The following is a 27982-nucleotide window of genomic DNA, read 5'->3' on the forward strand; positions in this document are numbered from 1 at the left end:
GTTAGTCAGTAACCGACTGCTGCAAATGCTCAACCTTTATACTGGAATTGTCTAACCTGTTATACCACCGCTAATGTGAAAACTATGGTATGATAACGTCTGTCACTCAGCTTTGGATGGTGTGTATTGGAATGTCGCCCGGACAAAGTATTTATTGTGGAATGCACTTAAAGGTTGTTCAGGGATGCAACGCAACAAAGGTAGAAGAAGTGTATTGAATTTATGGTTGAAATGAAGATGTTGTCTGGGTTACCGCAACATTTCAAACATCCAAACAATAAAAATCTTGGCTCTCCCTATTCCTGCAGCATCCCCTGTGATGGAAAACGTTTGTTCTGTTTTGTGTACTCGTTCGTGTGATGATCAAAGAGTGATTCAAACAAATTACACTGGTCGACAGCAAATTTTAATCAGAGACGATGTGTCCCTAAACGTCTAATAATCTGTTTGGTTCATTGCTGTTAAATTGCCAGGTTTAGAGCATTGGCACCAACAACAAACATCATTATAGAGTAATTCAATATTTTTCTGAACATGCAACTTTTTTTTTTTCCATTTATGTCAAACATTTTTATTCATCAGTCACGTAGAACAATATAAAGTAACACAGTGAACAACTAAAATGGACCCCTAAGGAGTAAAGAATAGCATTATAATGTAAACCTAATAGTTTTTAAGTTATGATCCTACATAACATTATTTATTCATTCATCTTCCGAACCGCTTCATCCTCACTAGGGTCGCGGGGGGTGCTGGAGCCTATCCCAGCAGTCTTCGGGCAGTAGGCGGGGGACACCCTGAATTGGTTGCCAGCCAATCGCAGGGCACACAGACACGAACAACCATCCACGCCCACACTCACACCTAGGGACAATTTAGAGTGTTCAATCATGCATGTTTTTGGAATGTGGGAGGAAACCGGAGTACCCGGAGAAAACCCACGCAGGCCCGGGGAGAATATGCAAACTCCACACAGGGAGGCCAGAGCTGGAATTGAACCCGGTACCTCTGCACTGTGAAATCGACGTGCTAACCACTGGACTACCGGGCCGCCACATAACATTATTGCTATTTGCAAATGTGCGTGATCAAAAGACAACACGATTGCTGCTTTCGGCTCCAGTAGATACACTGCTCATGTTCACGTGGGCACACTGTGCAAAAGTTCATTCTTGGGTGGTACTTGTTCAAATGATTCAACAGGTTTGCTTCCTCTTCCGCGTCGCTCTGGAGATACCGCCACAAAAGCAATGGCAAGGAGATGCAGCTCACTCGTCGTTCTAACAAAATCGCGACTGGAGTAGGATGAGGCGCTGATAACCTGAGACAGATCCGCTCCTATACCGAGCCTATTTTACATATGGCGGGCAGTGTTTGGTGAACACTGTCAATTATGCTTGAGCCTTATTCATGGATGTATTTTGAAAAAAAGACATGCAACCTTAAGACACCCGGGAAATGTTTTAAATTGCAGGGGGAAAAAAAATGCATCTGTCTATACTGTGCTTTAAAAAGGTGCAGCGGTTCAAGGTTTGATAGTCCAAACTTCACGGTTATTCAGATTTACTACAATACAATTTAACAGTCTATTGCTTAAAAAAAAAAAAAAAAACGCACATACAGATTTGTTTCTCATTGATACCCCCCAAAACAAGTCAGACAAATCAGATTCGCTCAGGTTTGATTCTGTCAGAGGGATGAATGCTGTTGAGGCTTGTTTACTGTTGTCCCTTAGCTCCCAATGGTGTGGAACTGCAACACAAGACAATTCTGCAAGAGGCCCACTGCAAACTCCAACCAATGTAGAAATTGCTAGTCATACCTCTTTCTTGATTGATCAAGTCAGTCAAGACTGAGAGGTTTATATATACTACACTCGTATTGGATCTCATAAAGACTGCGCAGGTCTAACTAAGGCAGTGGTTGTTTAACCCTTTCGTGCACCAATAATGATCAGTTGTAACCCGATAACATGATAAGCTGTCTACTGCAGTGGCCGCTGTCCTTGAAAGAAAAAAAAACACCCACCTTGCCAAGTGCATACATCTGGTCATGTCCTCCTTCAGAAAAAGAAAGAAAACCCAAGCCAAATAAACAGCATCGTGTAATCTGATGTTTCCAATGCACCCCCCGCCTCAAAATAAAGTCACGTTTTGAAGACATCAATACTCAAGTACAGCAAAGATGGACAGCCTGTTTGCGTGTGAAACAAAAGGCCACGACGGTTCTCTGAAGTTCTACCCATCACATTCCAGAGTTAACTTGAGGGTTGGTTCGTGGGTGGGGGGTCCGGGGGGGGATGACTTCTGCATAGTCACGGACTGTGGTTTGGATCGCTACGTGTCTCAGCGGTTTTCACTGAGTTACAGGATAAAGTATATGAGCATAACGCAGCGCAAGGATTTTGGCTACATTGAAGAGTGGTCTCACTTTTGACTCAATTGCGACAAGATTTAATGGTCATGAAATAACTTATCAAATGCCTTTCATATTCAGGACCTTAACAATGATCCATGTGAATATATTATTGCTCTTTTTTTAATTCCAATTTTTTCTACATGGGGGTGGGGGGGATAAGAAGCTTGCAGAAGAAAGCACTTTCGGCTATTCAGCCAATCAGGATTGTTGGTTGTGCCTGAAAGAGACTGAAACGTCGTGCTCCGCCATCTGCAAACACGGTTATCCAGGCATCCATCCCGTTCAGTGACCTAAAACTTCAGGCAGCACCATCCATACCTGCTTCCTGTTATCTCTGAGATCACATGACTTAACTCTGAATCCTACCAGCACCCTCGCTTCACTAGCATACCAATTAAAATGAGAGACTTTCGGTGGTCTTTCTCGATTTATTTGCCTGATTCGACACAAAAACAACACAATGAAAAATTCAACCTTAAAACAGGTGTTCTGTTCATTGGCTGCGGGCCGGTGCCGAGCCAGGTCCTCTGATGCTAGGACGCAGCTCCTTCTTCATCGTCCTCCCTTTGCATTTGCTCAATGAGCCGCTGTCGCTCAGCTGCCTGTCTCATCTTCATCATCACCACGCTCTCGTAGTCGCGTTCATTGGCCAGGGAAGCCTGGAAAAGGAACAAACACACACAGACTGTCAAAAAGGTGGCCCCATAAGAGTGCGCGTCATGATGTTTTATTTTCACGTGCGATGGGCAGTGCCGTATATCGTGCTTATTTTTCCAATGACCTCACATCCTGTTCTTCTATCTTATCTCTTCTCAACAAATATCAGAAGGGCACAAAATTACTAGCCAGTTGAAGACGTTTTTTTTTTTCATCTCATGGAGACAACATCACAGGGCAACGCATGACGCAACACTGTCACCGTTCACTCCATGTTTGCTTTCACAACCATTCTGCATGCTCTCATCTCCTTAACCATCGCCATGGCAGGGTGAAGTGTGCATGAGACGGCAGCCTGGAGAACAAGTGTGACAGGGTAATTCCGTTGCCGGAGGTCATTATGCAGCCTGCATTAGGCCTGGCAGTGGCCTGGCCTCGAACAGTCGCTGCTTGATTGCTTTGTAGGGCTCGAGCTCACACAAAGAGACCAAGAGATCCTTTCAGAGAGCATGGGCACTAGTTTATGCCTAATCAAGTAGAGTCGAACATCAGGTCCATGTCACTTGCTCACACTTGGACACGCACACACCAAATTTGTGCAATTAATGACGTCACAAACCGCGCAGCACAAACCGAGTCCACACAAGATGGACTATATAGCAGAAGTCAGGCAATTATTGTCAATGTGAGCATAATTGACCATTTCTTTTTCGGCTTTGGAGGCCAAGCGTCCTCAGAGAAAGCCGTTGTTTTATATGATCGTAGCCAGAAAGTCTGACGGGCCAAGGAAGTGTCTCCTTAACGAGACATTGTACTGCAAGAGAGATCAAGTGGGCCCGCGCATGAAGGTCCTGGGGAGAGCTCCAGTGATTCAAAGAGGAGACGTAGGTTTTGTCGATGCGCTCACTAGACTACAGCATCTGGAAAGCATCACGGGGGACTCCAGCATCCATGTGCTGAGCGAATGAGGCTAAGTGTTGAGGAAGAGGAGAGGGTCGGTGAGGGGGAAGTTCCCCACGACTCCCCCTCACCGCGCGGCCCCTGGATTGAGGAAAGCTGCTATTATCATTCCAGCAATGTGAGCTCAAGCCCATCGTCTGACACGTAACGATGAAATATCACGCAAACGCCATTAGATACTCTAAATACCTCTTGCATCCTCAAATTAGACAGAACGCAAGCAAGTATACAAGCACGCTGTTGGAAACAGCGCAGTCCCCCTTTGGCAACCAAACTGAACCCCACCGCGCCCTCTAATGGTCACTGTGACGGCCTGCGAGTCGGAGAAAATAGGACCCTTCCGTTACCAGGCCAAGGAAGTCAGGTGTTTTCTGTGCAGTGTGACACATTTCCTGGAAGGATGAATGATATTTCCTTGCCCAACGGTGCTAACTAATGGACATGTTTAGCCGGTGCATCACCCTGTTAATTCGACACCGACTGTGCCCGTAGACATACGTGTGTGCGGCGTGACAATGCTGGGGCCCAGAGTGAGTAGGTGACCACAAAACACAAACAGGGGAGCCTGCGCAAAGTCAAGGGAGGCGGGAACAAGGCCACCGCAGAGGCAGGATGGCAGTAAAACAAACACACGCACACTGAAACAAGCTGAGGATTATCGCTGTGACATCAGCGCATGGCTGGGCCTCAAAACAGCGCACACCAAGGTTGACCCCGGGCCAGGAATGACATCATGAGTGCCTCCTGTGCTGTGAGTCAGTCGAGTGTCCAAACAGCCACTCATCGTCTCGCACTCCTTCTAAGACATGCGCAGCAGGTGGCAGCTCGGGGTATGCAGGTGGCCGCTGTCTTTGTCTCCCTGGCGCAAGTTATCAGATCAGCGGCGCATTGTGCGTGAGTGACAGGGAGTGACAAAACACAATACTATACTAATTTATGGAATATTTTGGCAGAAAAAAACCATCTCTCCATCCACCCACTTTTTTTAAACCGCTTCCCCTTCATGAGGGTCGCAGGTGAGCTGGGACCATTCACACAGATGGACAATTTAAACACTTTGAAAATATTGCACGCATGCTTTTGGGAAGAGCCAGAGAGCCACGAGATGAGCCAAGCGGGGGGATAACATGCAAACTCCACACACAAGATTCAAACCGAGACCCTCTCAACTGTGAGGCAGAAATGCTAACCTCTGTGCTGCCCCAATGTAAAATAATCCATGAAAATGAAAATAAACTGCATCGTAGTCTTGTAGCAGATGTTATGCCGCCAAGAAGCTTGAAGAACAATCATGATATTCTTCTTTGAATTTTTTTTATAGAGGACTGCCCTTGTACAATATATGCAGTTGTAGTTTGCTTTATAGTGATTATATTTGAACACACAACAGGCCACCTATGCTTGTATGCGGCAAGCAAAAAAAAAAAAAAAAAAAGAAGACCCACCTTTCAAAGTGAATTTTTAAAGTATGATTTTAGCACCTCTTACTGATTTTAGTGCCTTACATCAAGGTCTCACTAACAGGCCGGAAAACTGAAAAGGCTGTGTAGTTAAGCGCTTTAGATTAAATATTACATGGTTATTGTATCCTAATCTTGAAGTCACAGAGGTTTTTCAGGTAGTATTTGACAATGGATTACTCATTAAAGCCACCAGATCTTTTCAACTAAAAGGTCTCTGAGCCAAGCACAATATTTGCAGCCGTCACAGCCAAGACAAGAAATGGCAGCCGCTTGTGTCTCAGCCTCTCAAGCACTCGGGTGAATTTAATCAAGGAACTATTTATCTGGTGGCTTGTGTTGTCTTTTTAGGACTGTTTGTGTCACTGAGATATGGAGGGGATGATTTATTGGGGGGTGGGGGGGTCATGGGTGTGTGTGTGTGTGTGTGTGTGTGTGTGTGTGTGTGTGTGTGTGTGTGATCCCTGCTAAATTAAACAAACACGCAAGCAAGCGTAATGCACATGCAACAAGGTGAACTTATACAGACAAAGCCTCTGGAAATGCTTGAATGGATTAATCATCACTCATTATGAAACTCAGCAGACGTAAAACCCCAAAGGCCTGGTCGATTACAGTGTTGTTGTTGGTGAAGAACAAACACTACACAGAGATTAAGGTCCAGAATCTACTTCCTGCATTTAACCATTTACACGCATGTCTTGAGAACATCTGGTGCCCGAATGGAATTCCAGTACAAGACCGCCTTTGATAAGGCAGCAAAAGCGAGCGACATTCTGCAGACATGGTCTCAGTAAATACCTCCTTGCAGATCAATGACTATGGCAACCCGTTATATAGCTCACATGTTTTAAATACACGATGCACAATGTAGCGTAAAATGTGGATTTTGCCACAAAGGCCAACCTGCTGAAATGCAAAAGTGCGAATGGGCCAGTGTGTATGTAGCAAGACGCGGAGCTGCCGAATGTCACAGAATCACTGATTGAACGCTAACTTGTTACACACAGGTATGGGTATGAATATTAAAAAAAAAAAAAAAGAGTTCTTCCATGAGATCAAGAGCAGAGGGAAAGAAATGAGCACCAAATAACAATCTTCGGTACGGTTTTGGAAAAGAACACCAAAATTGTGACGCGTACTCCTGTATATCATATACAGTAACACATGTGTCAATAGTTTCCCCAAAGTCGTAACAAACACGTGCAGAATGACTGCCTACAGATAATCACTGTTGCGTGTAGACTGCGGATTTTGTAACAGAGAGAAGAGGGGGAAAAAAAAAAGAGGTGGGGTAGGTGAGGGTGCTAAATGCATATATGTGGACGTGTATGCACAGGGTTGCATGTGGTCACAATGTTGGACAGAATTGAGGCCTTTGGATGGAGCAGTTTGGAAACTGCTAAGCAAAGGAAATAAACAGCGAAAAGAGAAATGGCAACAGAGGCCTGAACTCCTGGTACCCTGGCAAATTTCTCATGATGGATGTGCTCAGGGATCCCGGAATAGCAAGTGTGCGGTGCTTTGGCTTCTTTAATATCCTAAAATATATTGTTATAAAAAGCAAAATGATGTCTTTCGCATCAGAGCCTTCCAGGAAGAGCTCTCTGATTGCGACAGATTTCCTACTAAAGCAAAAGCGGCTGTAAGGCTGGTAAAAAAAAAAAAAAAAAAAAAAGCAGTCTCAGCCTTGGAGATGTGAAAAAGAGGTCAGGCGTGGAGAGAGAAATGATGAAATCCAAGTTCAAAACAAACAATCAAGTGGTGCCCGTTTAGTCTGCGTTGCCATGTTGAAAGGGCTTCTTCTTGTTTATAGTGCAGAACCAGTCCAACGAATCCATGCTGTGCATGCTGTTTACTTGAAAGCTCTGCTCTTAATGGAAATAAATACCCAATCATGTTTTCATCATTACGAAAGCCAGGAGATACAGCTTTACATTCTTAGCCTGACCTCTGACATTTACTAAATAAATAAATAAGTAAATAAATAATATAGCCTTGCGAAAAATTGGTGAATTACTTTGTAGACGTAACCATCGAGCAAGGCCTCATCTGAAATGTAATGACGACCTTGTCGTGATTGTGTTTTAGATGAAATTTCATTCAGTAATTTCGAGAAAGATGCAACCAAACTGAATGGAAGCAACCTAACCCAATTCGCGCCACCAAAACCACAAAGGTGTTCTGGGTTTTTTTCTTTGCGCTCTTTGTATCAACCCACGTCAGGACATCAGATAGTATTTCTGGGAGATGTGAAAAAGAGGTCAGGCGTGAAGAGAGAAATGATGAAATCCAAGTTCAAAACAAACAATTTTTTTCTTTGTGCTCTTTGCATCAACCCACGTCAGGACATCAGATAGTATTTCTGGTCGTGTCTCAGCATCCGTACTCCGGCCGTACTCATCTTCCTACTGTGCCTGGCTTGATACAACTACTATCAAGACAGAGTACTGTTAGCATTGTTACATCTCATCCTAAGATTCAATAATGGCACACCTCGACTTTGACCAAAGGCGGATTTGTCGGTCTGGTGACCGTCATGCCGCAGAATGTATGCACTTCCTCTTTGTGGAGGTTTTTTTTTTTTTTTTTTTTTTTTTTTTTTTTGTCTGGGAGCATTGTCAAACCAAATTAGCCTTGAGTCATCTCACAGGAGACAAACAGTGATGACAAACGCTCCCCGGGATGTTTCCCATCTAAATTACTGTAAGGGGATTACAAAAGACTAACTACGAGGAAACAAATGTGTTTTAGAAATGACCGCAGAAACTGGGCAACTACTCAGCTACTCAAGTGAGCCGCTCTACTTTAAGCAGAAAGAACGAGAATGGGTTTGTCGAGTCGTGACCTTCTCAAAATTTAGGCTGATTAAAAAAAAAATAATAATAATAATAATAATACAATTTTTGTGTGCGTGAAAGAATCACACACACAGAGTTGGCTGTAACAATTTAGCTCCACGGAGTGGACAATAACAGAAAGCAGTTCTGTTTTCATGGTTATCAGTGGTTGCGGGGAAAGGGTTCTCAGAGGACAAGCGTTCATTAATGCTGTGCTTCACCGTTGAGTAAATGTTATGATAATTTCATTTGCGTGAGTAATTGCCTCTACAGTTCTGGCATCAAGAGTGCGCGGCGAGAGAACAAAAGGGGCAACGCCTATTGTTTATTAGATCAATGTGAAAGATACCACTTGTCCATTCCCATTGCACCCTGCTTGTTTAATATTCGTGAGCAAGAGTGTTCTCAACAGGACGGTAATATCAGATCAATCGAGTGAATACAATAAAGACAAAGGGAGGAGGAGGGAGGGAAAAAAAGCAGCTCAAAAGGCATTTCAACACAAAGCTGCAATATCTGCCAATAAAACACAACAAAGGATTCTACCCTGTCCTTCCCTTTGACTTCCATCCCTCTCGCATTCCAAAGTCGGGAGATGCGACAATTAAAACTGTAACCGGTTATCTCTTGCTTTTATCTCTCTTGTGTAACCGCTACCGCCTGCACACACATGTCTGTGTGCGATACTGCGCTTTGATTGCACAGTGACGCTGCAGGCCTCCAGTCAGGCAGAAGGGCCTGCGGAGTGCTACGACTGAGGGGCTTTAGACAAGCCAACGGCGGGTCAGGAAATCATGAAATCAGCAGAGCAGAGGGACAATGACATGGAGATTAGGGATCAGTTAACCTCCTCCTCTGGGTAGCCGGCCTGTTTGCTGACTGACCGTGACTTCCTGCTTTTTACAAAGGCGTGCACACGCTATGGAGCACGCACATTCTAAAACACACCTTGCAGCACGAATGAAAGTCAACCACTCTCACCCTTTCGCTCCATCATGCAATTACACAGGCGGCAGTCGCTTTAGCACCGCGTCCACCCTTTGCTATACGTAATAGGTGCAGCCAAGCATCCGGCAGCACACTGGTGACTAAAAAAAAAAAAAACGACTCACTTCACAACTTGGATGATATCATCTGACGGCTTGGCAACTGTCCGAGAATGGGATGAGAGCAAGGTGAAGGACGAAACACCTTGTTTCAAAAAATGTTTCTACCTGGTGGCTTTGACGCGTCTGGACTCTGACCTCACCTGGTTTATTGCTCAAGAAGAGACTTTCAACGGCAGCGCACTCGGATTGACCCACAGAGAAAATGGGAGTTGGCACAGGGAAGGATTATTGACGAAAAGACCAGAGCTGGAAAGGACTGAAAAGAAAAGGTGGATACGCATCCGGATGGAAAAAACTCGATTGGGTCACCGAGGAAAACCCAATTTTATCTCGGTTGCTTTACGTCCCCGGGCTGCGTATTGAAGCCTCCTCTGCAACAGTTGAACAAGTCCCGTCATGTCATGCTCGTCAGTGTTCCGCCGCGAAGCACAGCCAAGTTTCATGGCAGTTTGAGTATGCGAGCTTGGAGTTCAAGTATCCAGTATTTGCTCAAGAACACAGGTAAGAACTGATCAATCTTTTCGGGAGGGGAAAAGCTTTAAATAACTCATCATTTATTTTTTTGAATATTGGTTCATGTTTTCAAGGGCTAGATCCCCTCATCTTAAAGGCAAAATAATTTCTGGCAGCTTTTAGAGATCATTTAGAATGTTTCTTGGCCAATCTGCTTTAATGGGCTTCTTTCATTTAAACTTGGCTACATTGAGTGTGTCCTGGACAAAAACTCATGGCTGAGTCTCCTCCTTGGCCAAACTGACATGTTGGGATAGGAATGCTGCTTTGTCCGTGCGCTCCAATCTCCCGCTGCTACCAAAGTGCAGATAAAACCTTTACGGGCCAACAAAACCTGTTTGCTGTAGTGGCTTACAAATTCACAGAGTGAGTGTTTCAAGTCACGAACGCAGCTCTAATCTGGGCAAAGCTGTTTGGGAGGCTGTAAAAATCACAGACCCTGACTCGATTATCCAATCTACGCACCAGCATTGGTCCACTCGGTTTGGTTTTATCAATACAATCATTATAAGTCACAAAACGTGTAAGGCTTTTGATTTTCTTTCAGCGTTTCATTTTTATTTCATGTATGGCTGTGTGTTTGACTGGTAAGAGCCCACAGTTTTTTTGTTTTTTTTTTAATATCGTCTTGAACAATCTGGAAATCTGTTTGTCAATTTTTCATGAAGTAAACAATGTACTGATGGGTTTGGACAGTTTTCAAAAACCACCCCACCACGAGTTAATTTAAAAAAAAAGATTTGACAGATATCAAAGGTAGAAAAAAATACATTGCAACTGAGTATGACAATAAGATAATGCTTATGTTGTTTTGTTCTGGTTTTCCAGATGGCAATGATGCTTCCAAAATGTCAAATTCCAAGCGTTGACTACTGAACAAAGAAGGACGTACAAAAGGGTTCTACGGCTTTGCTGGTCATCTTAATTGGACAAACAAAAAGATTTAATTCTGTGTTAAACGCTGCCAAGATGCCACTTAGAGCATCCTTGCACAGAAAGCCAACTGGCCGTTGGTCAAGCAGACACTCAAAGCGCAGAGAGGTTCTCTCGGTCAACATGATCAGTCTACCGCTGGCTGATTTCCGCCACATTTCACATATTGGAAATGACGCCCATAGAGACAGCTTTGGAGACCTTTCCTTCCTAAAAATGGGCCAAAGTTTACTTCTCCAAAGCTCCCAAAGCGAGCAAAATCTCTTCTTGGCCTGCTCGCCACCACCAAAGCACCCTCGTCTGAACATGGAGGCAGAGGGCTCGCAGAGCCCGGACTGGCCTGTGGAGCAGCAGGACAATGCCACCCAGAAGAGGAAGAAATGCAACTCGATGCCACTGCTGGACAGCGAGGAAGCTGAGACTATATTGGTGGACAGGCATGAAAGAGGAAACAACGTTGCGACCACTCAGTTTTCCAGAGCTGGATGGGGCGACCTGAGTGCAGACATGAATGGAGACTCCTCGGCGGCCGGTGACAAAATTCAAGAGAAACAAAAAGAGGAAGACAATGGCTTTTCTTTTAGCCTCGATCTGGGCCCTTCCATTTTGGATGATGTTCTGCAGGTGATGGACAAACTTCAACACTGAATGAAATAGCTCAACGGTACAAAGAATGGGAGATGTCAAGTATCTAGTTTGTTTCCAGAAAAAAAAAAATTGTTAAACAAATGGTATTCAGCTTAACATTTCCTCTTTGTTGAGATATTGTCGATGTTGAACTATGCATATGCAGTGTACATTTTCACCTTTGGTGTAGTCCCTTTAATATTTTTGTTATTCCCCAAACCACACTGTACAATACTTGACTGCTGGTTTGGCTTAAGCAGTGTAGCGTTTAGAAAAGAAAACGCTGCAGCTGAAACCCAAGGTCCTGGAGCTGCGATGCCTTGGCGTGCTTGGCAATCTGCTGTGTGCAGAGGGCAATTTTTCCTCCGCACGCATCTCTGAGGCCCCACTCAAAGGTAGACCAAGGTACCCCCCATCTCTTATTCCTAACAATGTTGTGAAAACAAACACTTAGCTCTGCTTCCAATAAAAGTCATTGCCAGCGGTGGCAGGTTTCACTATAGCCCAAGCCACGCCACGGGTCCAAGATCTCAGAGAAAAGAGAAGAAAAAAAAATGGAACAGGCTGTTTTCTTAGCTGCAAACAGAGTCCCGCACTCTGGCGAATGACACACAAGAGGGAAAGTGGTCAATGGTGAAGTGATACTTCCACATATGTGTGGGGTGCTGAGGGAAGACGACCAGAGACATCCATTTCAGCTGTGAAAGTCTTGATGAGGATTTAAACAACACTGTGACCAAACAAACCTCTGACATGAAAAATATATGGTTGTAAATCACACGCTGTGGCCCACATGAAAAAAAAAGTCAAAGAATACAGGCAAATGTGGGCACATATGGAATGAGGAAGACAAGACACATCTCCAGTCAGTCATCTTTCATAGCGGATAGAAAGATGCTTGAAACCAGTTGTGGGGTAAAGCCACAATGAGCCGCAAACCAAAGTACCACGCGGGTCATGAGTGGACCACAAGTGCCCCATGGCAAAGAAAAAGACTTCTGAATTCTGTGCATGTCGAACAGGAACGGCAATGCTGTGGGCGCGCCTGCACTGTATCTGGTTTGCCCCTATTTTAAACTGAGCGTCCGATTGTTTTGACATTTTGATTTCAGAAAAACACATTCTTAAATGCTTCTCTGTCAAAAAAAAAAAAACTGTACTGTTTGGTATTCTGGAGAAGTAAAGAAATGCATATTTGAAATTCCTATAACTGATGGTTTTGTGGCTCAAACTACCCTTTGTCAACACACTTCGTCAGAGGGAAAAAAAATCTATTGTGACGAAATTTGTTCTTGTTTGACAAATGAATGAAAATGTAAGAAGATTTGTAGATGCAGAATAAAGGCGCTTCACTTCACTTCAGTATTTCAAACTAACGGTCTTAATTGCAGTGGTGCGGTAAGACGAAAAAATAATGTGAATTTGTTGATCATAAAATGTGGTGTGATCTGAATAAACGGATTTGGTTTCAATTCATACCGCACAAACAATATGTATGTTTTTTTATATATTTATTGAAAATGTCAATGTTCACAGGACAGGAATGACAAGGCAAGGTGAACTCTTGGATTTAATAAATGGTTGAGTCACCTTTGGCGCCAGTAAGCGCAACCAAATGTTTCTTGAAGTTGCAGATCAGACATGCACAACAATCAGGATGAATTCCTCTTCACAAAACCGTTACAGCTCTGCAAGATTCCTGGGATGTTTGGTATGAATAGCTCATCATGCCACAGCATTTCAACCGGGTTGAGGTAAAAACTTTGATTGGTTTGCTCCAGATGGCATATTTTTTTCTTCGGAGGCCATTCTGTTGTTGATTTGCGTCTGCGTCTTGGATCATTGTCCTGCTGCAACACATAACGTCAGATGGCCGTACGCAAAATATCTTGATCGACTTGTCATTTTTCCATTGAAGATAAGAAGCTGTCCAGGCCCTGAAGCAGGGTAAGCACACCTACACCGTGATGCTCCCTTCACAATTTTTCAGAGTTGGGAAAAGGTTTCTCCGTTTCTCAACAATTTATCGAGCCGTGGACTGATGAACATCAAGAATTTTAGAAGCATTTTGTAACCTGGAAAGTGTTGTACTAATTTATATCCAAAGTCCTGACGTCAACCCAATTGAGATGTTGTTTTGGCATGACTTCAAGAGAGCTATTAACATCAGACTTACCAGGAATCTTGTGGAACAGAGACAGTTTTGTCGATGATCCAAAATGCATCCTGATCATTGTGGGTGTCTAATCTGCAACTATAAGAAACCTTGGGTTGAGGTTACTACTGCCAAAGGAGGTTCAACAAGTAATTCAATCCAAGGGTTCATCTTATTTTTTCCTAGCTGTCCTGTGAATGCAGGCGACTTTAAAGGTAACTGTTTTTGTGCTGTTCAAATAAGAACCAGCAGTAAGCTTCAGTGCAAGGAGGCAATTTGCATGAAATGACGTGGACATGATTCTTTGTCTGATACAAGGGCACTTGAATCAAAGTTTGTTTGTCAGAGAAAAGAACCGTGAGATGTTAACGCCCTGTGATGTAAAGCTATATTTGAAAAGGCAAATACAAGAAATCCCGGTATTTCATGTGAAGTTATATTTGTGGAGGTCAAGTGTGACGAATCGCATAAACAATTGCTCAACAAGTGGTCTGCCACATGATTGACTGAAAAAGTGGGGGGGCGGGGGGGCAGTATTTGAAATCCAACGATATATATTGCCTGCACAGCACAAATATCAGTCACATCTGGTACTGCTTCTCTCTATCCAAACATCTAAACTTGCTGTCACACAGAATACTCAAAGCATTGTCATCTCTTTGAGCGTAGCTTTTATGATTAAACACTGAAAAGATTGTTTTGGCAATGTGTCTTTCTAATGTACTCGCGTCTCCTAGCATAACTTGATGCTACTGAAATGTATTGCAGGTTTCAAACACACATGGCCATCTTGTGGAATTGACATTGTTTGAGCTGTGTGTCAAGTCAAGGCAGTACATTTTATCTGGTTAAATAGCATTGGGACTAAAGCGTTCCAAAACAGATATTCAGAACAGTCTCCTAACACAATCATTTGGACCACACTAAAATCACATCATATATTTCCAAAACAAATAAAAATACAAACATCTCTGCATCGGTATATTTCACACTAATTGAAACCAGTGCATCCTTCCAATAAAACTAGGACATCAGTTTTCTTGAGCCTCCAACGGCATAATGGAAAATGATAAATGGAGTGGACTGACAGTAAAGTGCTTGATTGACATTATACATTTTCCAAAGCCTCATTTTTAGTCGGGCCCGACTGATTAATCGCCCAACCGATTAAATCGGCTGATTATGGCCCTTCGAAAATCGGCCCAAATCATCAGCCAAATGACCGATGTTTGCTGATTGTTTTTACTTTTATGTACTCTGGTTTGAATTTTTTGTAACATCATGTCATTTGTTCGGATCTCAGGTTTTGAATAGCCTTGGTCCTCAATACATTTAAGGAACGCTGATAGAATATAAACCCAGTAGGGTTCTAAGGTCAGCAGACCCGTGTCAAATAGTGGATCCCAGAGTTCAAAGCAAACATGGTGCGTCAGCATCAAGCTGTTATGCTGCACGGAAATGGAACAAGCTGCCAACAGAACTGAAGTTAGCACTGAGGGTAAATGCTTCGAAATCTAGGTTAAAAACTATATATATTTTTTCCTGTACTCACGATAAAGGTCTTTGAGCATTTCTGTCATCATTTTTTTCCCCAAACTCTGTTCCTTCTTCTTGTCATACACGTTGATGATGTCACAGTTTATCTTGGGCTCATTGTGGATTTTCTGAGCTTTTCTAAATAGTCTCAAACACTGAATCAACCTGACAAGCATGCAACAATTTTTTACATCAATTTATCAAAAAAGGCTTTAAATTCAAGACCATGGGCATGTTTCCACCAAAGATTAATCAATTCTTAACTGATTTATGGGCAAACGGGAATGACTTAGGCTGCAGGTGACATCTGTGGGATACTGCAGTGTGCCCCTAAAAACACGACATTACATTAATAATGAGAACCCTGTAGAGGCGGAGTCAGGGTTGTCAATGAAAACACACGGCCCCCACTGTTAAGGCCTCATTTTTGGGGAGCTATGAGTCTGAAGTATTGTCCTGAACGCGTGTGCATGTGTCTGTTCCCTGTAGAGAGCACTACATTTGGACTGGAAGCTCTTCCTCACAAGAGCCCTCGCCTTGTGTGTTTGCAGCTGGCCGATGTGCAGAGGTGATAGCGGGATAAATAACAGGAGAGGGATCTGATTGTTTGATTTCAGATAATATCCAGTGAGATGGGACCTCTCAGGTTTTGGCCACTGACCTGAAACCAGATGTGGATCAACATTATGTCATGTGGGGCCTCCTTCCTTATTGAGAACACTTCCCAGAGAAGGCTAATTTGAAAATCCCCCTACAGCTGTGTTGTTTTCAGTCTCGGGTGCAGAGTTAAATCTATGAAGATATCAGCTTTGGCTATCCGTAAGGCTAACTAGGTTACTGTAATACCATTTCAAAAGATTAGTGTGACAATTCCCAGTGCAAAGCCTAAATCTCCCTTGGCAAGGTGTCTTGAGGGGGTGAAACTGAGTTTGTTAGACTCAGAGAGGTGGTGCTGGTAATTTAACCTTCTCATGCACCAATGATAACCTGTAACTCGATAAACTGTCCACTGTAGTGACCGCTATCCCTGAAAGTCTTAAGTTGTTGATTCATTTCATCTACTCTCCTGGTATATGCAGGTGCAAAAACGACAAAATTACTACTGTGGTTTGTAAAACTTCATTGGCGATACATTTTAAAAAGGCGATCAAGATCTATCAAAATTGCTTGAATGAAACAAAGTAACATAGAGAACATTCCTTCCATCCTTCTCCAATCCAAAGGATTATATTTAAATGATCCAAAAGAGGGTTTCAATTTCAAGAGCTATGCGGCGGGCACAGTGACGTGCTAGCTTAACATTAGAGCACAGTGCACCCTCTGGGTTACTACGCGAAGAACGACGTTCCTGGCGCCCTCCAGGTCAGGACCACTAATGAGCAGCGGACCGAGAGGCCTCAAGCCAACACAGGCCCACAGCCTCTTGACTTCAAAGCAAATAAACTGAAGATCATTTCACCAAACAAACTGTTCAAAGCCTTTGTTGCAAAAGCCTGGCTGCACTCTGTGCACCACTGATATGAAATAAAACTTGGTTTACATGACTCTCTTTTGTGGGGAAGTGTTTAGGAAATTGAATTTTTATTGGAAGCATTACCCTGAGGAGATATTTCTAAAAAGAAGCTGGTGCACATGAGGAAAAGTGTGAAAAGAATTCCAACATTTTCAAGTAACTGAACATCTGTACCTGTGTCGACATGAACTGAGATGGAGGGCCAACTTCTGGCTGGCCTTCAAGCCACAAAATCTTCAATGGATTTTCACTCAGGCCTCTTTCATTCTTTACTGCCAGCTCCTATGAAGAGAAAAAAATAATTTATCATCAAAAATGTACTCTGAAACGAGCATCCACTATGTTACGTACTATGTTATGAGCCAATATTAAAGCTGTAACCTACAGATGCGTGGGCATAGACAACACCGATTTTCCCAGGTGAATGGCAAAAATATTCTTTGGGCAAAAAAACAAATGTTGTGAGCAGGAAACAACAAAAACAACCAAAAACTGTGATGCGGCTGATACTTTCTTGTGGGTTAAGCATATGTGATGGCTGTTGTGGTTTGAGTAAAGCAGACCGCATTAAAATTAATGAACCGGGATTTCACAGAATTCAGAAGGGAATAAATGTGGCTTCCTGAAAATGTATGTAACAGATCTTAATGTTTTTAACAAACAAAATGGAGGAGCCATAACGAACAAAATGAGGAGCCATAGACCAAGAGTTAGGTACTTACAGCTGCCCTCACAGTTGCAAATTCAACAACAGCGCTTCCTTTCTTCTTGCCTGACATTACCACATTCAAAACGTCTCCATACTGGAAATAAGAAATGAGAGGAAAAAAGTCAAACGGGAAGAGACGAGCATAAAAAATTGAGAAGAACATTTGAAAAAACTTCACAAGAAAAATCAGACGTGGAATAAAACACTGAAAACACATGAAAAAAAGTTGGGCTTCAATTTGCACTTTAAAGCTCAACATCCACACACTACATAGGTTTGCTGTGTGAAGGACTCAGCCAGTAAGGCAAAAGAGGTCGAAACTGTGAAAAAGTTGGGCTTCAATTCAAAACTTTAAAACTCAACATCCACACACTACATAGGTTTGCTATGTGACGGACTCAGCCAGTAAGGCAAAAGAGGTCGAAACTGTTATCCGTAACTTGGTAGGAGAATACATTTGATGAATAACATAAAATGTGTTGGCTCTCATCCGGGATACAGTAGGTGGGAATTAATAATAACAATAATAATAAAAATAATGGCACCTCTACTGCACTGATTTGAGCCAATTGCAGAGGCCAGAAGTCCTTTCAGACTCCAATTCGACCAAACAAAACTTTGTGAACTGCTCTCGAATGTTACTGCTTCTTAAATGCACTCCAGAGCAAGCCTACGTAGTGACACAAAAAAGACGCTCAAAGGCATAAAACAACAATATTTGAACATTACAATCCCCTACCCACAAATCAAAAGAAACAAAGAGAATGTATTATTTTACACACCACAGGGACACGTACGCAGTCTTCCATGTTCCATACTTGTTTTCCCACACGGTGGTGGCTATTTCTCTTACTCAAAGCCGTTAACTGTCACTCATTACAGCTTGCCATGTCAAACAAAACATATTTTTCCTCCGACGGTTCTTCCAAAAAAAAAAAAAAAAAAGGCAACAGCCTTATTTTCCACAGTCATCCCACAGGGCCATCCCACCTAAGTTTCTTTTGAAGTGAGTGTGTGCTAAGGAGAAATTCAAACGCTTTTTTTCCACACGGCTTGACGTCAGTGACACTTGCCCTATCCTCATTTCGGGGCGGCATATGCGCCACAATAGCCATGTGAGGGATGGAAGCATACGGTGGCGCACAAGTTGCATGAGAAGCGCACATTTCCTCATGCCTCTCTTGGCACTGCTTAATCACCTGGGAAGAGGGGCATGAACAATGGCGTGCGCGCCTTTAGAAGGGTACTGCAACATTGCCTTCAGCACTTTCACTACAACAAAACTTAATGGGCCTTGTTTAAAAGCAAAAAAAATGAAACTATCCACAATTTTGAAGTCATGCAGGCATCAGATGCGTGCATATTTGTAGGCAGGTTTGATAGCTTGGAGCAATGCGTTAAACCCATTTTGTTAAGTCGCCAAACCGCAGATAGTATGTATGTTTTTATTTTTTGTTGAGGCAAAAATACTCCGATTTTGCCTGCAATCTTTAATGCAAAAATATCTCGCCTTGGTAGAGTGAGTAGGTGTGTTTTATAAAGTATGAATCTCTTTCAATTCCCTGGGAAACTTTTCATGAGCAAACCCGGGGTGTGATTATCATCTTTCTTGCAGTTTGTCATTTGTCATTACCTTTTGTAGGAGTTTAAGAATGAACTCTTGGCAGTAGCCACCGTTTGTGCCGTCGTCATTTTTACACTTCCACTTCAACTGAAAAGAGAAAGAGACGTTTGTGAGAAACAAGACCTAGAATCCAAACCGATATCTTTTGATGCAATTCAAGAGCTGCATGGAGCAGATCCATGGTATGAGGACAGTGTTGAAAAGCTTGATATCCATCTGAGTAATGGTTCATGCGTTTTCTATATTTTGAACTCAGCCTTGATTCCCACCATATTACATGATGTTGTTCTAGCGATTATTGGGCAAGCATTCTTTACAAAGGAGCAGCCTCCACAAAAAGCTTGCAACACAGCCAAAATATTCATGACTTCCTGTGCCGCTAAAACCAGATCTTGCGCAACCTCTCCAATCAATCATATTGTTATGGCCCAGCAAATATCACAAAATAAAGGAGTATTATTAATGGCAAGGACAAAGTGTTGATTCAGCTCCAGGTCTCTGCTTGCTGTCAAAGAAGAGGCTGAATTTCTGGGAATGTGAATATTTATACAACCCCTTTTACTAACAATAATGGTAAAAGTGAAATGTTAAGTATTTGCTGCTCGATGTGATGTCTCACGTTTCATCTCACGATTTCTCTCAGTTCAAATGAAATAAAATAGGACGACGCAGCTGAAAATCTTAACACGGAATTGCAAAGCGGATGATATCAAAAGGGAATAACCAAAGAATTTTGATGTCAAAGTGTTGTCAAGGATGAGACGTGGCGAAAGGAATTTGGGGTCTGACCACAAATAAAACAACACAAAACCCAGTTCGCCTGAAATCCAACGCACTGAGGCTTCATCTCCGTGACATGCGCTGACATTGGTCGCCATGGGGCTGTAGTTTATTGTTCTAAATGAGCACAAAAATGTCAAGGAAATCCCTCCTGCACCGGACAGCAATCAAAAGTTGAAACCCAGATGTAACGTTTAAAAACATCAGCTAGCATCCCCAGTGTCTGTTAAGATTTCAGGCCATTACTGGGAAGAAATATAACAAGCTCCTTTTTGGCCATTTAAAGTGTACTGAACTGAGATTGGCGCTCAGTGATGAGTTTCACCAATGTCCTGCACTTTCAAAAGCACCATATCCCCTTTTCACGAATGAGGGATTGGAGACAGAATAAAAAGCCTCGTTTTGACCTCTCTTAGTAACTAAAAGCACACAGATTTACCTTCAATTTGGGGGTGACGCTGCTCCTGGAACATCTTCCCCCTCCAGAGTCTGCGGGGTGGGAAATGAGGCATTACTTGAAGAAGTCAAAAGATGAAGAAAACAAAGATTTGATCAGGCAACCGTGGGACTGATGCAAATGAATAGCCATTTTAATCGGGCTGTCACATAGTGAACGCCGCAGACTTATCATCTACAGAGTGCCTCTTGGGAGAGAAAGAACGCTGCTCCAGACTTCGGGGGGCCTGACTGCGTGCAAGTTGAAGATCTTTGCATGAGTAATTGCACAACCACAAAAAGAAATCTAACCTCGGGCCAACACTCTCCATTTCCCTTACCTTCACACGCATCCATACAATTGATTTATTTGACTCTTTTCCACCCCCTCATGTCTCCAAAATGTGAACGCAGGAGTTTTCATGCAAAAAAAAAAAAAAAATGCACATGAAGGTCAAGTTTGAGGTTCGAGTGTTTGTGCGTGCAAGTGTGCTTGATGCTTGACATTCCTCCATAAACATGCCAATGTCTACGTGCCAAGAAAGAAAAGTGGTCCAATTCAAAGTGTTATTATGCCAAAAATTCACATATCAATCTAGTTATTGTTTCTTGCGTTACTAATATCTGGTAAAACCTGCCTGCCATGCCTGTTGAATGCTGATAGCGCCGCTGACAGTTTGACAACAGGGATTCGCTCATATGAGAAGTAAAACGACTTTGTTAGTGCAGACTCAACTCATACAGGTCAGACGGAGCTCCATGGTGCTGGCCCTAGTTCTGTTTACCACGCAAACTAGCACAATGGATCAGGTTCGAAACGAAAACTAGAAGTACTTCTGTGACTGTAGTCTCCCGTGTTCTGCTGTTCTTCTCTTTCTCTTTGGATCTGCTCTCTGATGAGCCTCTGTTCTTCCTCAAGCTGTCTGGATCCCTCCTCCCTCAAACGAATAATCTGGTGGAAAAAGGCACACAATACAAAGATGTAACAACTTAAAGGGCTGGAAAAATAGGAATCTTGGCATTTCATTGAGTAACAATAAATCAATGTCACTATCGCATTTATTATAGGACAAGTAAAAAATAATAATAATACAATTACAGAAGATGGCGTTTACAGAGCTGGACATAACATTCCTGCAGTCATGATTAAAAATAATAAATTTCAATCATGACTGAGTAGGAGATGCAGATATCTAAAAGTTGATCATATTGTTGGCTGCCACGTTCCTGGGATGGAAACAACCAAATCAGCTTTGCAATGTAATACGGTATGTATGTAACGCTTGCTATCGTCAAAAAAAAAAAAAAAAGAAGAAGAAGAAAACAGTGAACTCTTGGGTCTTGATTGAAAAAAGGACACTGCTCCCTAGTGGTGAACTTCTCTCCACCAAGGCAAGAAGCCATAGCATCATGCATCATTTTCATTGATCACTGCATTTCTGAATTTTAATTGTGTCGAGTCATGCAATATCACCTAATTATGCTATGACAGTGAAGCGACGGAGCATCTGCTTATGGCCCTAAACATTGGAAGCTTTCAATTCAATAAGAGTCAAGAAATTGATTAAAAAAAAAAGAAAAAAGAAAAAAAATGGTGAAAGCTCCAGCGTGTGTTGGTTTTTTCTAATGTCCTGTACCGGAATGAATTGTTAACCTCATGCATGAGGGCTGGTAGTTGAGTGAAATTTGAATTTTCAGCCTTTGCACTTCCTTCATTCTTTCACCTCTTCTTCAAGTGTTCTTGTGATTTGGACTTCATCTTGGGTCTGAGCTTCTGCTTGTCGCTCTCTTGCCTCAAGGTCTGTCAAGCGCAGAGATAAAGGAAGTGAGTCCTCTTTGAAACCGTGAGGTTCTACACATACGGTGCCCTCCAAAAGGATTGGAACTGCAAGGTCAATTCCTTAGGTTTTGTTGTCTACTGAAGATGTTTGAGTTTCAGGTGAAAAGATCAGTATGAGACAAAATGTAAATATCATGGGGGGAAAAAAAAGCTGGAGTCGTCAAATTTTATCTCACATTCATCTTTTCATCTGAAACCCAATTGTCTTCAGTATACCGTACAACGAAATAAAGGAATTGGCCTTGCCGTTCCAATACTTTTGGAGGGAACCGCATAACATCACAGAACACTTTCAAACTGAAACGATGTGATGAATGACAACACAAACCAGTTGCAATTGGCCTTTTCTACGGGGAACCTACCAAGCTTAATCTTCTTTCTCTTGTCATCAAGTTTGCGGTTTCGTTCCTCCGCTTGTTTTTTGGCAGCGCGAACCTTGTCATAGGCGGCCTGAAAACACCAAGATGAATGCCAGGATAAATGTAAGTGTGCATATCCGAAGCCACACAAGAAGGGTAGCGGGACTCAGTGGGACCTACCTTGGCAGCAGCATCGGTCAGCACCTCCAGAGCCTGAGACAACTGGTGGAAGAGCTCCGCTGGAGCATTTGCAGAAGAGAGAAGTGATACAGGTAATCATTGAAACCGAAAGCCACAAGATATGTTTTCGCTCATAAAATCAAATGGCTCTATTTGTAATTTTGCTGCATCGGTTTTGAGAAGGCTCGCGACTGTTGTCTTAAAAGTGCCAAGTCAGTCCCGATATCTCCAGTGACAAGCCGGCAATAGTGCACCAGCCCCATGTCTTCCATTAGCGTGCCGAGAGGGGCCAAGGCTACAATCATCACTACCACGCAATATTCCCCACCGCTTCAGTTGTCATCTGACACACACACACACACACACACACACACACACACACACACACACACACACACACACACACACACGCAAAAGCATACAAGAAGACCACAAGTGCTCTCTATCATGCAACGCTACTGCACTATACCAGCCAAACTTAATTATTCTCTTATGGGAGGTCTGGCAGGGCAGTATGGTTACTCCCAGTTGGGATTGGCAAATTCTAACTAACAGGAGGCTCTGGGGATCAGACTGCCAGCAGAGGTCAGGTTACCACAAACGGTAACAGGCGACACAATGAAATGCAACTGGGAGAGATCTGCCATGCCCAAGAGGTCGCTCAAGTTGGCACAATGTTTGGAATTGAGTGGAAAGGAATGGGATGTGACCCCTCAAGCCGCCTTAACTGACCTCACATCTGCCTGCAACCTCCCCCAGAGAGGCAGCACATCCCAGTCTGGTTGCAGTCTCGTGCGATTGGGACAAAGACTGTCCATGCGTGGGTTCAAGTGTTGAGGCCCTCCAAACCGCTTCTTTTCCATTTCTGGGAAACCGACCCCCTGCTTTTACATTCTCCCTCTCCAGCCCCAACACCACCAATTACGCTCTTTGTCCTGCATGACATAATCAAGAATTGTCTGAGCCATCCAAAAACCGCAGAAACCTCACTTGATATATTGGCCAGCCTGTTTTCCAAGGTGTCTTTTTGCCCGTCTGACAACAAAGGTACACACAGATTTCCTTGCGTGATTATGCATTTGCTGGTTTGCGACTGCCTGCCAGACGAGACCAGACAAGAACGCAAAAACGTACCGGACGTAATTTGACTGGTTCCGTCTGGCTAGAAAATCAATGAGAACTAAGACCCAACTAAATGTATCAACTGTGGTTCTGAAATGGACCTTGACTGACATTTCTAAACAGCATTTTTAAACTTCTACAGGAGAGCAAGGCAATCAAGCTTCCAGATTCATTGTATGACTGCATGATGGCTCCGCGGGAGACAAAAAAATGATAATCTTGACTTCACTTACCTGCTTTTGGGTTGTCAGGGTTCTTGTCTGGATGGCATTTCAAAGCTTTCTGTCGATAGGCTTTTTTGATCTAAATAAAGAGACCAACACTTTAGAATAACACAAAAAGATACAGCATGTACATCACGACACAAAAAGCCCGACAGTATTCACGTTGGCATGGGTTTTGGCAAAAGTGAAAGTAAAAATTCTATCTTTCAGAACTCTGTGTTTATGTTAAAAAAAAATCTGGGACTGTATTCTTTGGATGAAATTAACACCTGCGCTGACCCTGTGTCCTGTCCTGACACGAATGAAAAGGAACCGCTGCGGCACACACCACAGTGAATGAATGCTGACCTTGTGTCCTGTCCTTCTGACACATGAATGGAAAGGAACCGCTGCGGCACACACCACAGTGAATGAAAAGTAGGTTTGTGATGTAAATGGGGCTCAGGTAACGTAATCGAAGTCATAGAATGTCTGATGCTTTACCTATAAAATGATTTTCTTTAACTCGGGGGTCAGTGGCCGGAATGTTAACCATTCTTTTATTGATCTTGGGACTAGTTATGATCAAAGAAGCTCTCGTTAGAGGAAGCGAGTGGGTGATGGAGAGGCACTCTGGAGTTTCCTGTTTAAAAAACAACAACAACAAAAATAAACCGTCATTGTTTTGCACAAGTTACAATTCTTGCTACAAGCTCTTCTCGTGGTGTCAGGCAGCTTTGCCTCTGTTCTGCATTATATTCCGATCGCTCCTTTAAGCATAAATCCGTCGCCTGCCAATATGTTACAGGTCAGATGAAGCACCTCTCATTAGTCATTTGCATCAAACACCTCGGCCCCCTGGCATGAATGCAGAGTTTTTCTTTTCGTGCGGACTTAACTCGAGGGGAGCGCGGTAAGAGCCACAAATCTCGTCTTCTCACTCCATTTTGTTTCATGTACGGTTCAAACAATAAATAGCTCAAGGAGAGAGCAGTCATCATTAGGCAGCCTCTCGCCTTGATGCTTGGCAAAGACTTTGTATCGCCTCAAACTGACACGCAAAGCTGGGAAATGGTGCCATACGCGCTTATTGGTGTTCTAAGCCTACTTTCCCCCTTTTCGCCTCCCTCTGCCGGTTCCTCCATTTTTCTGCGTGCCCTGTAAATCTCAAGCTGGAACAAATTGTAATTTACGGACATTCATATATTACTAGACTAAAGCAAATTGTAATTTATTGACATCCAAACGTGTCCAAAGCACATTCCACAAAATCAAATGGAACGGCGCAAAAAAAAAAAAGTTTTTTTTTCAAGCAACACTCCTCAACTATGTTCAATCGTAGCCTGCTACATTTAGAATCTCGCAAGCAAAAAAAAGAAAATATAGTGTAGAGGGTTTACTATTTTGTCATTAATCAACATGATGAAAAATGATGATGTCAAGTTGTGTACACTATACATTATTTTAAAAAAAAAAGGTTAAAAATTCCACAAATCAATGTGTCATTGTTATCGTATTCTGCAGCAAGTAGACAAGATAAACAAGTGCCTACATCTGTTGCAGCAGATGTTTAACAATATTAGTAGTGACCTCATTCACCTACCGATGACACAGCATCAGAAGCAACTGGGGGTTCAGTATCTTGCTCAAGGACACTTTGACATGATCGCAACGCTCGGATATCAAACATCCAGACTCTGGGTTGGGAAGCGACCACTCTCCCACTGAGCCATGCCACTCCATAAAGGGAGGTTAATTATATCTTCTGCCATCTATCGGCACAGGAATTGCAGGGACTATTCTACCTGTCACGGCACGTCACTGTTGCTGTCATTGACGAATGAAAAAAGATGTGTGTATTATTTGGCGCAAACAAATAATTCTCGTCCCAACTGCGTGAAATTGGATCATTTCCCCCAGTACATCCGATGATTTTCTCATGCAACTTTAAACTAAACATGCATATCGCTTAAACCGTTGATGCTGACTGAAATGAATTCTTGTGAGGTGTGCTGACGGCTCAACGGGAATATGCTTTCATAACGCATGACAGCTCGACTAATTTTTACTACGGTTAAAGAACACTTTTCGGTGAGATTCTGGGGTATTTGCGTTTCTGCTGTACTTGACAAGCTTTAGTTGACAGGCCAGCAAATGTTGAAGCAGAGAGACCACCAGTAGCCTAATAGAGTGGGGTTTGGTGAAAAATGTCTGCGATGTCCTTGTTAAAAGCTTCTGAGGGAACAATTACAATCGATAAACTGATCCTGGTAAAGACATAGTGCAGAACTGTGGGGTGAGTCCATCCTCCTTAATTACAAATCTTCAACCATTTACAAGGCTTCTTCAGCTGCGAGGGTGAAATTAGCAGGCACAAAGGGAAGGAGGTGTTAGGCTCCCATGAAACCATTTTTTGTATCATAAAAACCTGGCATTTGAACAGGGGTGCGCAGACTTTTTTTTTTCAAGCCACTGTATGTTGTGTGGCGTCTTGGCTTGTTGATGTTGTCACACCAGGTAATCAGTGGAAAGTTAAACCTTCCGTGAGGTCATTTTGATCGACTGCTTGTTGATATACATGGGTACAAAGTATGGCCACATGTGCACCCCACTATTATAACATTGGCTAATCAAGGACTCTTAACGTGCCAGCTACCACAGCACTCATCAGTTGACAAAAGTGACAACAAAATGGAAGGAGAAGACAAAGAATGCAAATCTCACATGTCAATGCAATAGCTTTACAAGCAATGACGAAGCACACAGAAATATGATCTGGGATGAGCCGCTTGCCTTTTTTATGATAAACAAAATGATAGCCGTGGTCGAGCAGCAGGCCAAATAACTGCCCATCACCCGACATCTGTCTTCACTGAAGCCCCCTACAGACTAAATATTCCGGCCACAAAAATTGCACATCCCAAACAGCAATCAACAGACCTCTACTGTGTTTTAGAATCTTAATTCTGGTTCCAAACCCCCCATAAGTGCTTGCAGCATAATCCTCTGTAAAAGACAGGACTTTTCCAATTAAGAAATTTACTGTTTCCCTTATTTTGGCAGTGATGTTGATTTGCCATCTCGATTGTGGATTTTAGATGTGGTTTGGAGGGCAGATGATCAGCAAACGGGCGACTATATAATGGTCAACCACTTTGGAATGTGGAATAAAAAGTAGAGGGAAAATGGACCAAAAATGATCTGAGACTATGGAAATTGGTGTGGTCCTTATAGAAATTAGAAGTAAAGTGGAACTATTATGACTAAACAATGGGGAATGGTCAGCAAATATCTAATCAGACGCATATTTGAAATTCAAGCATAAGTGCATTATTTTTGGAGCTGGTTAAAGGGACAATAAGTCATGTTCACGTCCAACTTTATTTTTTCCCTTTCGAGTCATTTTGTGAACGACTAAAACTTGTGCAGCATCCCCACCTAGCGACCTTTTGAATTAAACACGCGCAATCTCGACTCGATGTAGTGTTTGGTGTTTTAATTTTTTTGGTCGTATTGTACTTAAGACCCTCCTTCTTTCTTAATTACTTAAAACACAAATTGTTGACACGAAAAAGAACATATCCAGCCATAGAGCCAAAACACAAAACGTCAATGAATACACACTCCATGATTGATTTGTAGTTCACTGTTTACAGGCAGGAAATGTCATGTAATGGTTATTCTCTCCTTATTCACGTATAATTTTCCAAATTTATCAGAAAACGAATCATCTGCAAATACGACGTGATTATTTTTGCACGGAGTTCCCTTGAATAAAATGTATCTACAGGTTAGCTAGCTTATGCTGTACGTACCTCCTTCGTCGTAGCAGTGTTTTCAATTCCAAGCAAACCATAAAGGTCCAGCTGCAGAATATCCTTTGCCTTTCCAGACATTTCTGCCCACCATTAATTTCCGCACTAATGCCGGAATATCAATAAAAGATGTAAAAACGACACGCAGTTGACAATTCCTTGATTTAGTATTTGTTGTAGTTGGCGCCTCGTAA

General features: G+C 42.7%; 2 protein-coding genes across 4 annotated transcripts; one reads left to right on the forward strand and one right to left on the reverse strand.

The window, feature by feature from the left end:
• Positions 1–2230: 2230 nt before the first annotated feature.
• Positions 2231–27982, reverse strand: dnajc17 (DnaJ (Hsp40) homolog, subfamily C, member 17). Of its 3 annotated transcripts, XR_002168281.1 has the most exons (13): positions 27789–27982; positions 24004–24073; positions 22649–22707; positions 22472–22559; positions 21994–22070; positions 21104–21221; positions 20274–20323; positions 19064–19141; positions 17444–17524; positions 16896–17003; positions 2893–3077; positions 2737–2800; positions 2231–2358 (listed from the first exon to the last, which is right to left on the reverse strand). XR_002168281.1 is itself a non-coding variant. In XM_019870152.1 (11 exons), exons 1-11 carry the CDS (start codon positions 27867–27869, stop codon positions 2952–2954), a joined length of 936 nt encoding a protein of 311 aa, XP_019725711.1. In that variant the 5' UTR covers positions 27870–27982; the 3' UTR covers positions 2831–2951. The 3 variants fall into 3 exon arrangements, 1 of the variants encoding a protein (XP_019725711.1); XR_002168280.1 differs by having other exon boundaries at positions 2231–2800; XM_019870152.1 differs by lacking the exons at positions 2231–2358; positions 2737–2800 and having other exon boundaries at positions 2831–3077.
• Positions 9448–13137, forward strand: LOC109516003 (cdc42 effector protein 2). Its single transcript, XM_019870153.1, has 2 exons — positions 9448–9945; positions 10786–13137. The coding sequence occupies exon 2, from the start codon at positions 10927–10929 to the stop codon at positions 11536–11538; it is 612 nt and encodes a 203-aa protein (XP_019725712.1). The 5' UTR covers positions 9448–9945; positions 10786–10926; the 3' UTR covers positions 11539–13137.

This window comes from Hippocampus comes, unplaced genomic scaffold, assembly GCF_001891065.2.
Source record: "Hippocampus comes isolate QL1 unplaced genomic scaffold, H_comes_QL1_v1.1 scaffold43, whole genome shotgun sequence".
Classification (NCBI taxonomy): Eukaryota; Metazoa; Chordata; class Actinopteri; order Syngnathiformes; family Syngnathidae; genus Hippocampus; species Hippocampus comes.